We start from the raw sequence: 14,049 nt of genomic DNA on the forward strand, positions 1-14,049 counted from the left end.
AACAACGGATGTAAAAAAAGAACGATTGCAAACATTTGTTATGTAAAAATATTTCATACTGCACATTTAGGGGGGCCACAAGGGGGTCCAAAATTGTTGTCACAGGGCCCCCCCCCCCAGAACCGCTAGTGCTTCTCACTCAGTGAATGGTCCATAACGGAAGCGGGCCAGAATCGAATAACCACTTTCTCTGTAAACAATTCTCATCCAATTACGTCCCCAAGACTTTCATCTCAAGTTACAGCGCTCGCTCTGCGCACTGGGTGACGGCGACCACCTTGTGCCGTATTACTTGTTTTTGCAAAATATCAAGCGCTCAAGCCACAATCTATTTTTAGAAGCCGAACGGGCAGGTGATTTGTATTGTCGGTGTTATGCTTTCAGATTGTTGCCATGAGTCGATAATTTCTGGTGCGTAAACTCATTTGGAGACGGGCCGGGTATCCAAGCAACAAGCTTCAGCAAACTCAAAGGGATAAAGGTTACATTTACAGTAGATGAACGGGGAGGTGGATTGTCGAACATTATTCAGGCACCCGGTGCAAGCTTAGGGATTCTACTGAGATTCATATGTTTGTCTTTAACACCAGATGTAGATAATGTGGGGAGTTAATCAACACTTTTATGGAGTGTATAACTGAGTGGAATTATTTGCAAAAGATGACGACAGATTTTAGACCCGGACCTCTGTATTTCTTTGATCAGGTAACCAATAAATATACTATTTATTATTACTATATCATGCAACAGAGGAAACTGGGATAATGGATAATAATTTTCACAACTTCTTCAGCCAACAGGACGGGGACGTAGGAGGCGCCCCAGAATGCCCTTGGAGCATTGCTTTGATCTGGGAAATGGGGGCGTGCGTTTGGCAACAATCAAAAGGTAGGCTAAACTCATATAGACTTTATACATGTTAGACCGTGCTGGACTGGGCAATTCCAGTCATCGGGGGCCTGATTGGCGTAACACCTTTCCCCCCAACCCATAGCAAACACAGCTCATTTAACTATTGCATTTTTAAATGAAGATGATGATTAGTTGATTATTGGAGTCAGGTGTGTTAGCTGGGAAAAAACTGTGCGTCAGACCCCTGAGGACTGGAGTTGCCCAGGCCAGAATTATATGTCTGTTTTGTGTGTGCTTGACTTGTGATTTATAAATAAACAAATCTTAATTTTAATATTTTCTATTCTAATTTATAGCCTATGCGCTCACAGTGAGTGCGTTAACGATGACAAATATGAAGCAAATGAAGACAATGCACACAAAGTGCAAAGTAAGCCCTCTACCACTGGTAAACCAGATACCTGGCCCTCTGTCAACGGAGCGTTGGACATGGGTGGTGATGAGAGGAATCCGGAGGCCGCGGCGGTGCCAGCAGACTGGTTGGATGACATGGACCCGATGGATGCATACAAGCATATGGCCCCTCAGTTGTTGAGTGAGTTGGGGAGTGTGCTTTTGCAGTATGAAGGGAGTGAGGAGGGATGTATTCCGCACGGCCTCGTGAATGTTCTGAATTACTCATGGAAGGATTTGACCGCTGGGGCAGTTTATGTCAAACCATCTTGGCAGTTGGGTGTCGGCAGCGGCAATGGTGATGGCAGGAAACCTCGCAAGTCGAAGGGCTCCATGAATTTCGATGAGACTCTTCGGCAGATGGCGGGAAAGAGAAAGACAAAACAGAAACCTTCCAAGATGGAAAATGGGTCTGAGAGACAGCCTCAAGACCCCAATTTGCGCAAAAGATCATCAGTTTCCCATGCACAGAAAGGTGAACCCACAACATGAACTCGTCGTCACTCACCCACTGCATTAGTTGACATCTTTTCTAATAGGAAGTCAAATTATGACTTTGAAAAAAGTCTCACATTTACACAGTACAATTCCACGGGCCATCTACTTTAATTAACCAAACTCACCATGGCCACTTTAGACCTGGGATAAGTAATGAAAATGGTCATAAACATTAAACCACCTATATTAAGTCATTGCTGTCACACTTTTAAGACGTTCCTGCTTGCGGGAGGGGCTAGGTTGGTTTACAGGAGAGATTGTTTTTCTACAGGCCACAGGTGTTTATAAAAGGCCTTCGTCAGTTAATCAGTTAAAACTACTTCCTGCCTTTTGACTTTCCCTGCTTAATAATTCACTCACACTCATCTGGGGTATTATGGGTATTACTGAGACAATGGGTGGATGCTTCTCTTGAAGCTCCTCCTTAGTCCTATAAGTGACCATTTAACAATACATGTATGCTAGTGTTCAGGAAATACATGCAGGTAAGTGTTCAAGAAATACATGAAGACTAGTGTTCAGGAAATACATGTAGGTTAGTGTTGAGGAAATACATGTAGGTTAGTGTTCAGGAAATACATGTAGGTTAGTGTTCAGGAAATACATGTAGGTTAGTGTTCAGGAAATACATGCAGGCTAGTGTTCAGGAAATACATGTAGGTTAGTGTTCAGGAAATACATGTAGGTTAGTGTTCAGGAAATACATGTAGGTTAGTGTTCAGGAAATACATGTAGGTTAGTGTTCAGGAAATACATGAAGACTAGTGTTCAGGAAATACATGTAGGTAAGTGTTCAGGAAATACATGTAGCCTAGTGTTCAGGAAATACATGTAGCCTAGTGTTCAGGAAATACATGTAGGTTAGTGTTCAGGAAATACATGTAGCCTAGTGTTCAGGAAATACATGTAGCCTAGTGTTCAGGAAATACATGTAGCCTAGTGTCTGTTGTATCCAAGCTGACATTCCCATCAAGCTGTTTTTCAACAATTTCCTTCCAGCTCATGTGGCCACAACTATAAGTTTCTCCATCTCTTCAAAAACCTATGAAGAGCAAGGTAGGACATTACCACACACACTATGTTACTCCTAGACATTTCTATGCAGACGATATAACTGATTAGGGGCTCCCAAGTGACGAAGGGGTCTAAGGCACTGCATCTCAGTGCTAGAGGCATCACTACAGACACCCTGGTTCGAATCTGATATTGTGATTGGGAGTCCCATAGGGCGGCTCACAATTGGCCCAGCGTCGTCCGGGTTTGGCCGGTGTAGGCCGTCATTGTAAATAAGAATTGGTTCTTAACTGACTTGCCAAGTTAAAATAAAATGAAATGTTAAAAAATGTACGTTATAGAGCAGTAGTAGTGCCGCCCTAGCTTTATCAGTTCTATCAACTGAGGCACAGCTGGAACCCAAAGCCAAGGTCGTGGGTTCAATTCCCGCAGGAAACACTCATAAATAAATGTATGCGCTCACTGTACTGCAAGTAACTTTGGATGAAAAGCAATTTGCTAAGTGATATGTTATCATATCATTTGACTTAGTGTGTGGTAGATGGACATTTAGTGTACCCACATTGTGCCCTGGAGCAATGCACTTAACCTCACAACATGCTCTCCATTCAGGGGCCGCTGACTGCACTGCGGCTTGACACTGTGCTTCTATTTACTGTGTGTGTGTGAGATGTGCGCTATGAGCAAGGGGGGGGGGGTACAGAACAAAAATATCCATTATTCGCTGTAGCATATAGACAATAAAGTTGTATTGTATGGTACATGCAGGTTGGATCGTCCAGCCTAAGGAGCCAGCCCATGAGGAACCTCAGTGGACTAAGCTGTGTCATTGGGTGGTAGAGAGGCTGCAACTGGCTAGGATACCCATGTATGAACTTGTATTCTACTCTATTATGTTGTAGGAGATCCTCACTATGTTATTAGCCATGTTACAATCCCCACCAAACAGGTTCATCGCATTGGTGCGATGCATATTTGACATTCATGCCAGCGACCTGGGTTCACTTCCCCTGCTGTTCCCTACAATATTGTATTATATTTCCACAGCTTTTCCTGCAACACAACATATCCCCATGTCACCCTAATGGCTCTTTCAATTACTTTGAGTGTGCCAATTTGTCCATGTGTATGACTTCAGTATGATACAGTACGACTTCATTTAGAAAACAGACAACGGAACAGGCAGAGCGTGGGCTGAACAAACCACCCATCCTCCGTCACTATGGGGATGCCAAGCCACACGTTAAACACCAGAAGAAGACAGGAGGAGGAAGCGGAGGAGGAGACAAGACCTGGCCTTACCCTCAGATACCAGAGGTGAACCAGGAGGACCAGGATTCACCGCGGCAGAAACTACACTACAGGATCAATGATGGTTCCTCTTTCCTATAGTATCCTTTCTCACGTATCCAACTAAAGCTGTTTCATTCCAGGATGTTACTTCGCTACTGACCTCATTCACTAACCTTCACAGATCTGACAGCACTAGGTATGGGAAAGCTATATGAGAGAAACTAGAAACCAGTTGTCTGAGATCTGTGAAGGCAAAGAATCAAAGTGAACACTGATGTTTAAATCTCTAATATATAAATGTAAATGTGTTAACCTAGCCGTCACCTTGACCTTGACCCTTCCCAGCTACCCGTCTGGTTGTGTAGCGGTGTGTCAGAGCCACTCTGGTCTGTCCTGTGGAGGGTTCTATACTAACGTGTTCAGTGATCAAGTCAGCCCTGTTACACTGGCCAGCATCACCGCAGTAGGACGGGGCACCGTCACACACCCACTCAGGTAAACACATGGTAAATGGTTAAAATTGAACTGAATTTTCCAACAATAAAGTTAACAGAAATAGGGGCACTAATAACAGTATCTGACTGGAAGGACCCATTTATTTGTACTAATGAATGAATTGAGCAGAGCTAGGTTCCTGGTTCAGCTAAAGCTGACGCATGCTTCCCAGTCGAAACAGTTCACTTATATATTATCATAACAGTTTGTGACGGTTTTGTTCGTTTTGGTCTCCGGCAGTTTTTTCCCCCGGCTGTTATTGCACACGACACTGTTTCTTGAGGCAAGTCAAAGTTCAGTAGCCGATGTCTACGCCCCATCGACGATGATTGGTCAACAGTACTATTCCTAGTAGGAGTGGGAACATGAAGTGTTTGTTGTCATTCAACGAGAGACGATTAGTTGTAATGCTTTTTTTTTTTCACTTGAGAAATACGGCACCAAACATCTTAGCTAGATGTAAAATTGCTTGACTAAGACCTCTACAAAAATGTCAAAATGAATGACAGATGTCTTGATTTATCTTAGATTATCTTGGACTATTTTGAGGAAGTGGTTTCTGGCTATGTTGTTGTTACGGTGGCTCAAGAGGGTCTAACAACAGTAATATTGGCACTTTTTTCTTGTTTTTAAAGCGAAGGTCTTTAGGGAGTATGCGAGCACAGACGGCCTAGCCAAATTCTGCTGGGAGCAAACCGAACCTCTGTATGAGGAAGCCTTAAATTGGATCAGTGGATTACTACTGGTTAGGTCGAGGCGTAGATCACATGAAAGGATCTTTAACACAGGAGGTTGGTGGCACCTTAATTGAGGAGGACGGGCTCGTAGTAATGGCTGGAATGGAATCGGTGGAATGGTATCAAATACATCAAACACATGGTTTCCATGGTTTCCATGGTTTCCATGGTTTCCATCTGTTTGATGCCATTCCATTCGCTCCGTTCCAGCCATTATTATGAGCCGTACTCCCCTCAGCAGCCTCCACTGGTCTTTAATCAATGGATCCACAGGGATTATGTTAGCTGGCAGTAAACACTGTGTGCTTATTGTGAGTATGTCTGCTGTGAGTAAAGCAGACATAGATGGATCTAATTGCGACCTGTTCTGAACTGTTGTTGTCTGTAGTGGGACTGTTACTGCTGTGTGGGATCAGCGGGGTGGGATGACGTGTGACCCAGAAGGAGCTGTCACTAAGGAATGGATCTGGCAGACTGGGGTTAAGGAGAGGATAGTCATTCAGGTGAGGACCAGGGTTCCATGGGGTCAACTTCATTTCAGTTCAGTCAATACAGGATGTAGCTCAATGTAAATGAGCAAATTTCCGTTCATAGTTGTCTTTTTAATCTGACCTCACCTAATTTAAGGTAAAGTACAGAAACCAAGAGTAAGCTAATTAAGCAATAAGGCCCGAGGAGGTGTGGTGTACGGTCTGATATACCGCGGCTGTCAGCCAATCAACATTCAGGGCTTGACCCACCCAGTTTATAATAGGCTATAGCCCAGTTTAGTCTACAACTACTGTTTGTAATCCCCATCTCTGTAAGGCCCTGCACTGACAAGCTCAGTCAAGAAGAAGAGGAAGTCCCAGTTGCTGGGCAACGCCGTCATATGATAGCCTCTGGGACAGCGGTACGGGGGCTTGTAACAAAGCAGGGGACGTGGGGCATGACGATGTTACCCACTGATACTGTGATACTCCAACTACGTCATCATGGCTGATCGGTCCATTTCAGTTAGAAAGTGGGCTATTGCCTCTATTGTAGTCATAACTTTGAATTGAGGAATAGCCATCAAGTACATTTATCATAAGAGGTGAGAATTTCTTTATGGTTTAGTTAGGATTAAGATAGGGTTAAAATAGGATTAGGATAGGATTAAGATAGGATTAGGATAGGGTTTAGTTAGGATTAAGATCGGATTAGGATAGGGTTTAGTTAGGATTAAGATAGGGTTTAGTTAGGATTAAAATAGGGTTTAGTTAGGATTAAGATAGGGTTTAGTTAGGATCAAAATAGGGTTTAGTTAGGATTAAAATAGGGTTTAGTTAGGATTAAAATAGGGTTTAGTTAGGATTAAGATATATTTAAGCGAGGTGGCATTCCATAACTTTTCATTATATTCTTATTTTTTCCCAGGTGTCTGATCAGATCTCAGTACGGATGTTGAGCGGTACCTGCACCACCCTCAGCTTTAAGAGTCAGAATGAGAGTGTCCTGCTCCCACTGTCCCCCCTGCCCAACATCACCCCAATTAAAGAAGCAGTGAGAAAACAATGATATATTAGATCTATTTCAGGCTTAATGTGTTGATGATGGCCAAATCTGATTGGTAAACGGTTGCTGACTGGTGAATCTGATTGGTGAACGGTTGGTGACTAGTGAATCTGATTGGTAAACGGTTGCTGACTGGTGAATCTGATTGGTGAGTGGTTGGTGACTGGTGAATCTGATTGGTGAACAGTTGGTGACTGGTGAATCTGATTGATGATTTGTATGAGTCATGTGCTGTCTTCCAGGCCTGTCTGCAGACTGAGGGGGTGTTCACCTCTCTGGCAGCCCAGGAGCTCTCCCTGAGTAAGACGCACCAGAAGAACCAGGACCAGCCCACAGACAGCAAGAGGGTAAGAGACTTTAAACATGATCTAGCACATTTATTTAACTAAGTAGCTCCTTGAGAACACATTTTACAATAACGACCCGGCCATGAGGACGTCAGTGAGGATTTCATCTCATTGAGTGGTGTTTCCAATGTCTGTACTAGTCTCTCTTGACCAACATTCATACACAATAAGTTTTGATTATGAACCAGGTTTCAGTGCGTTCCCGTGAGCTGCTACAGATGACCCGGGAGGTGGAGAAGCTAGAAGAACCCTGTCCCTTCAGGAGAGGAGGAGGGCGGGCAGGACGAGAGCTGAAAACACTCCGGAGGAGAATATGTAATATCCTGGACGACTGGCTGGAGTTCTACCAGGTCGCCACAGGTACACAAGGGTTTATTTAAATGTGTTTATTATAGACATAATTATTCTCTTTTACAATAACAGGTCAAGGGTAAAGAGTTCTCTCACGTGATCCACTGGAGCATTTTCAAAATCTTATATAAAGTACTTACTATATAAATACGTCTATAGCGCAACAAGTCCTTCTGGACTGATATTAGTACCAACGGAAGTAAACACACAAACCATTCAGCTAGTTAGATGGGTTATTAACATGGAAAATACAATGAAGCTATACAGGTGTGTCCAGATAAAGGTGTTTCAGTAAAGTACAGCAGCATCAAAAGCTTTGTGATTACTTTCCAGTTCTTAGTTACATAGTATGTCATCTCCTTTATTACATTTTTACTTAACTAGGCAAGTCAGTTAAGAACAAATTATTACTTACAATGACGGCCTACCCCGGCCCAATTGTGTGCCGCCCTACGGTACTCCCATTCACGGCCAGTTGTGATACAGCCCGAGATCGAACCAGGGTCTGTAGTCACACCTCTAGCACTGAGCTGCAGTGTCTTAGACCGCTGCACCACACGCGAGCTCCTATCATATAGAATAATATATACCATTTAGCAGATGCTTTTATCCAAAGTGACGGTCATGTGTGCATACATTTTACGCATCGTGGCCCCAGGAATCAAACTCACTATCCTGACGTTGCAAGCGTCATGTTCTACCAACTGAGCTACAGAGGACCACAAACCCACTATGAGTCTCCTTCATGAAGTCCTGACCATCTTCTGTTGCCCATCAGGTATCAAGTGCCCAGATACAGAGCGGATGTCTGATGGTCCAATGCGGCCCAGACTGAAGAGAGAGGGCCAATCAGCAGCCTTGCCCTCCCTCCACCCCACCACGGGGCTGTCAGACAGTACCCGGGGTCTACCAGAGGGGGGAAGCCCTGCCAGCACCAGACACCTGCCTCTGTCTGCACCTACAGATGTCCTCTTGCCAGGTTCCACCCACAAGTTGTCATGGTAACGTGATGTGAGATAAAAGAGTTGATTTTGGATATCGCCAGATGAAAACCTCTTATTTCCAAAACATAAACTTTTCAGGAGATGTAAAAAAAAAAAAAAAAAAAAAACAGCCATACTTTCCTATTAGAGAACATACAATTCTGAAACTTCAGAAGCTATTTTGAAAAATAAATGTGGGTCCTAGAGTTATGACATTTTCAGAGCACATTGAGGGGAGTTACTGCTTTCAATACGTGTGAAACAATAAAATAAACCGGTGACTCACAAGGTTTTCATCCGACAGCGACGACATGTAAAATAACAAATTGTCCTCAGACTGACGTCTTGATGATGATGATGATTCTGTTGATGATGAAGAATATTATTGATTTGTCAACAGGACATTTTCTCCAAAGAAGCAGGGCAAGGAGGGAAGACAGGAGCCCCTTCATTTCACACAGTCAGGGACCTTCAGAGTCCACAGCAACATCAGACTGGAGTAAGAGCAGAACCAGAACCCCTGTCACTGCCAGAGACAACTCACTGCTTCTTCTTCTTCTGACCCTAACAACGACTACTTCCTCCCTTTTCCTTCTGTCCTATGATGATAACCATGTTCTGTTATTTCCACCCCAGGTCTGTAGTGATCCCGAGATGCAGTCCAGAGCTCCGTCTCACTGCCCAACTCCCACACTACACATCCTCCAGCCCATCTACCCCTTACCCACTCTACAGCCCGTGTCCTGCCCAGCTCAGGGCAATTCTCCTGGGGTTAGAGGGCCGGACTCACAGGCTGTGTCGCTGTAGCTCCAGGACCATGCCAGTCCTGACAGATCAGGAGTATGATGCCTTCATCTGGGGCCAGCCCCCCCACAGTGAACAGATCCTGGTGGTGTGTGTGACAGCCCCGCACCAGACCCCCCCCGCCCCTCACATCCCCTTGCTGCCCAATGAGGACATGCTGGAGCTGCTCTACGAGAAGATGAATAAGAACAGGACCATGCCATGTACTCAGGTTGATTTACATACATTTACATGAATAATAACAGGAGTGTGCCATGTACTCAGGTTGATTTACATACATTTACATGAATAAGAACAGGACTGTGCCATGTACTCAGGTTGATTTACATACATTTACATAAATAAGAACAGGACAATGCCATGTACTCAGGTTGATTTACATACATTTACATGAATAATAACAGGACTGTGCCATGTACTCAGATTGATTTACATACATTTACATGAATAAGAACAGGACTGTGCCATGTACTCAGGTTGATTTACATACATTTACATGACAGTACATTCCATTTCGGAACACACAATGTATCCATATAATTCCACTCTTGAGATTACCAGGCGCTGACACACAAACACACACACACACACACACATACACACACACACACACACACACACACACGCACACATACTTTTCATGCTTGACTTTGTCCTCATGTTCAGAGTCAGCTGGACTCGTTCCGCCTGGTGAGGTATGAGCTGTCTACAGGGAAGACCTGCCCAACTACCCACAATGCACTGCTGCAGCAGAGACACAATGTCGCCCCTGGGATGTTTCTGGTCAGTTGGTCAACAGCTGTCTGTCTCTCAGCCACGACTGCTTGGCTGTGATCTGATTCACTAAAAACCCTTCTGCCCAATTGTTACTCGTACTAATACGCTCCCCCTCACGGAATTAAAATGAATGGACTGGTGGAAGTAATATGATGGAAACTCCCTAAGCTACAACCTTGCTTGCACCAATCAGATGCTGTTAAAATCCATGAGAGGTAGTGAATTAGTGCACACTTCTGTGTGAAGGATGAGCACGTAGCCCTAATCTTAAACACCTGATATCCACATGCTACTGTAGATGGCAGCAAAGAAACACTAATCCAAGCGCTTTGACATCATTATGAAACCAGCTTGGTCTTACTGTAAATGTTACCTTTTACAAGAGCTTTGACATCATTATGAAACCAGCTTGGTCTTACTGTAAATGTTACCTTTTACAAGAGCTCCAGTTATCCTTTTACTGCAGTGGGCTAAATCAGGGTCACACAGAGTGTTTCTTGGTAGTCAAACAAATCACACATGGTTATGGGTCTTAAAAAGAGAAGACCTCTGTACCATGTCAGATATAGAGTAGAGATGTAATCATTTATGAGATTGCAAAACAATATTACACTTTATATACATCACAGAAGACTGAATTATAACAAAGCTATTTGACATAGAAACACCAGATTTTTGGCATGTTTTTTAAATAATCTTTATTAATTATGAAATTAAGACAAATATTAATAACATTCCACCCATGAGGCCTCTAAGTCATTTGACTGCAGGAAAGTGCTACTTACTGAAAATGAGCCTGGGCGCAGAGGAAAGATAGTTTCACTCTGTCTGTCTATCTTCAATATGCTAATAACGTAACTGTCTTTAATAAAGACTGTTTGATGGATGTACTTACCAGAATTACAAATCAAAGTGACACAAAGTTATTTTGACGTGGAACACTGCCGACACGTATGAGACGTTAGGAATATAGGCTTATAGACTTTCTCTTCTTCTCTTACCGTTTGCGTACAGAAACAGCCGCTGTTGTAGACTAACTAATGAAGAACTGGCTAGTCAGGTTCTTCTGTTGTAAACCTGAGACCAGGTTACCATATGAATGACTGACTGACATCTGGTTTGCCTAGATAGGATGAACCCTGGTTAAACCAGAGAAGGGAAACAATGGTGAGCTCAGCATTTAGGCTGGTTCAAATAGGCTGAATAAAAGACTTCAGGTCAGGTGGAGGGTCAACTCATCTGCAGGCCAGAACAGAGTGAAACAGGGGATTAGGATAAAGCTGTGCTGTTGAGTTACAGTCATTTTAAGTGGATGTCATATCCAGATATTTTGACTTTTTTGCTCATTTCCTTTGGAAAGAATCATTATCAAGTCTCCGTCAGTCTATAAAATGTTTCTGTTTATTCATTCAACAGATGTACATCAGAGGGAAGCTGCTGTTCGCTGACTACATCTTCAACGGCTACAGCTGCTCAGCGAGGGACCTCCACAAGCAGATCTCTAAAACTAGAGGGGACTACAGACAGGGCCAGAGCCTGCCCTCAGACTACAAGTTCAGGTAAAAGCTACTGAAGTGATACTTACCTACTGCCATTGTGCCCTTCAGCAAGGCACTTGCTAAAGCCGTAACATGCTACAGGGGCCAGGGTGCTGCTTCTTGTGATCAAATTTCACACGACTTCTGAGAAAATGAGTTGAATTGAGTTGAACGGGAACAGTACCCTCTCTCCTGTGTTGGCAGTGCCCAGGTGAAGAGTCCAGCAGTTTTGGACCCTCCTGGCCATCAGGCGACTCAGAAAGTCTCTGATGGACGAGGAGACATCTCTCATGGAACACCTGCCCTGTTAGAGAAGGGAAAAGTCCCAAACTAGTGAGCGGTACGTACATTAACCTAATACTCTGTGGTACAAGTATTATCCCCTGTCCCACTAGTATCATTACTTAACGTTGTGATTGACCTCCTGTTCTCTTACCACTTACCCAATATTGTGCTTGTGACACTGGTTGATCAACAGTCATTACCTCATGCTTACCCATACTGACAATAGTGCAGGGATTCTTGAAAGACGGGACAATCCCAACTTTGTTTCCCCAGAATTGTTTTTCTTAATATTAACAACATTTGAAATGCAAATTGATTTATATCAACTCTGTAAGACACCATATATGGCATTTTATTTTATGTTTTGTTTTGTTCAACAAGTGTTTCAACTTTTTTTCAACTTTAGAAAATTACATTGTCCCAACTTTCAAGAATCCCTGAGTGACATCTATGTTTAAAATGTCTAACATGCATTGTAAAGCTGACTTCTTTGTGTTCCAGGAAATTGACTTAGGGACCTGTGACATCATCGGTCACGTTAAAGAGAGACACCACTCTGCTAAAAGCCAAAAATACTTCTGCTGCAGCCTCACTGCCCGTACTCACACACTGAACAAAGGTCAGCTCATATCAGAGCTGCAATGTAAGGCCCTTTCTGGTGTTACAAGTCATCAGGAGACACTGGAGAAAACCTCACCAGAGCTGGGCTAGCTGGCTGGAGACAGACAGTCTGCTGGGAGAGAGGGACTAAGTCTAATATTAGGTGCGCTACACTGTAAATGTAGTATGAGATCTGTATTACATCTATAACTGTCTTGCACACGTCTTGTTTTGACTGAGTTGAATTCAACGAAGCAATGCTACACATACTGTAAATCACAGCACTTTATAGAACTCAGTTGCATCATGGAAGAAGTTCCTTATTTTTCTACAGTCTATAAATAAAGACTGTTGTCAATATGTGGACTGTTGTTTCCATGTTATCTGTCTTCATGTCCTCCAGGACAACTGAAAAATGTTTCAAAGTGAAAAGAACCAAAATGATGATCTACTGTTATCTGTCTACCAGTACAATTGTATCAAACCCAGAGCTATCCCATTTCTTCCTGTTGTGACATCATACTGTTTCAGCTAAGAGAGACACTTCCTGACTGATAAAGTGACTCTGTATCAACCAATGATGAACGAGAGACTGGGAGAGAGAGAGAGAGAGAGAGAGGTCTATGGTGACTCAGTGACTCAGTATTACCTAATGGTGATTTTTTAGAATAGCCTATACTGTGGAATGTTCAGAGTGAGAAATATTCTGTTGATATGAATGCTGACGTTAGTTTCTTACCCTACTTCCTCATAGAAATCAGTGACCTGGCAAATGAACTCCCACGCATCCCTTCATTTTCCACTCAACTCAGTTATTTACTGGCTTTAATTAGCACTGATGACAGAGAGAAACGTTCAATTTAAGCACAGCATGTGATGCTGAAATGCACATGGAATATTTCCCAAAAAAATACGTGTGCTATTATTTGTATTATTGACCAGTGTTATGAGCTATGACGATAAACATCAAGCTTCAACTACATCTTGTCTATTATTGATGATGATGATGACATTATGGTCATGTATAACAAATGAAATGTCTGTACATAAGGTCCTTGACTTTACCCCAAGTCATGGGACTCAATCTTCCATAATTATTTTACACCTACAGTATGCCAGATGTTAGGTTCATGTATTTGATTTGTGGAGTTAAATGGGAAATCTGGAATTGCTGCCAGACCTAGAATAACTATAGTTTTAATCACGTTTTGTGGAATGTAACTATAGTTACTTTGGAGGTGACTACAATTATTTGAATACAGATCCCAGAAATGGCATTTGAAAATAGATCTAAGAAAGTAAAAAAAAATAATTTAACTATTTGAAAACAGATCTGTGAAAGCAACTACTAAATAAAAATACGTATATATTTGAATACAGATTTTAACTAATGGGAGGGTTGTATCTGGAACAGAAACGATTGGATTGGCTGCCTTTGACTAAAGGGAGGGTTGTATCTGGAACAGAAACTATTGGATTGGCTGCC

General features: G+C 42.8%; 1 protein-coding gene across 1 annotated transcript; it reads left to right on the forward strand.

Annotated features, from left to right (window-relative positions):
* Window positions 1–427: 427 nt before the first annotated feature.
* Window positions 428–13,004, forward strand: LOC115196629 (uncharacterized protein C3orf20-like). Its single transcript, XM_029757475.1, has 18 exons — window positions 428–705; window positions 794–888; window positions 1,209–1,780; window positions 2,803–2,859; window positions 3,586–3,685; window positions 3,981–4,208; window positions 4,456–4,605; window positions 5,731–5,845; window positions 6,741–6,866; window positions 7,121–7,225; window positions 7,414–7,585; window positions 8,355–8,577; window positions 8,960–9,058; window positions 9,196–9,574; window positions 10,030–10,146; window positions 11,557–11,699; window positions 11,883–12,018; window positions 12,465–13,004. The coding sequence occupies exons 1-17, from the start codon at window positions 625–627 to the stop codon at window positions 12,010–12,012; spliced, it is 2,892 nt and encodes a 963-aa protein (XP_029613335.1). The 5' UTR covers window positions 428–624; the 3' UTR covers window positions 12,013–12,018; window positions 12,465–13,004.
* The last annotated feature ends 1,045 nt before the right edge of the window (window positions 13,005–14,049 follow it).

This window comes from Salmo trutta, chromosome 7, assembly GCF_901001165.1.
Source record: "Salmo trutta chromosome 7, fSalTru1.1, whole genome shotgun sequence".
Lineage (NCBI taxonomy): Eukaryota > Metazoa > Chordata > Actinopteri > Salmoniformes > Salmonidae > Salmo > Salmo trutta.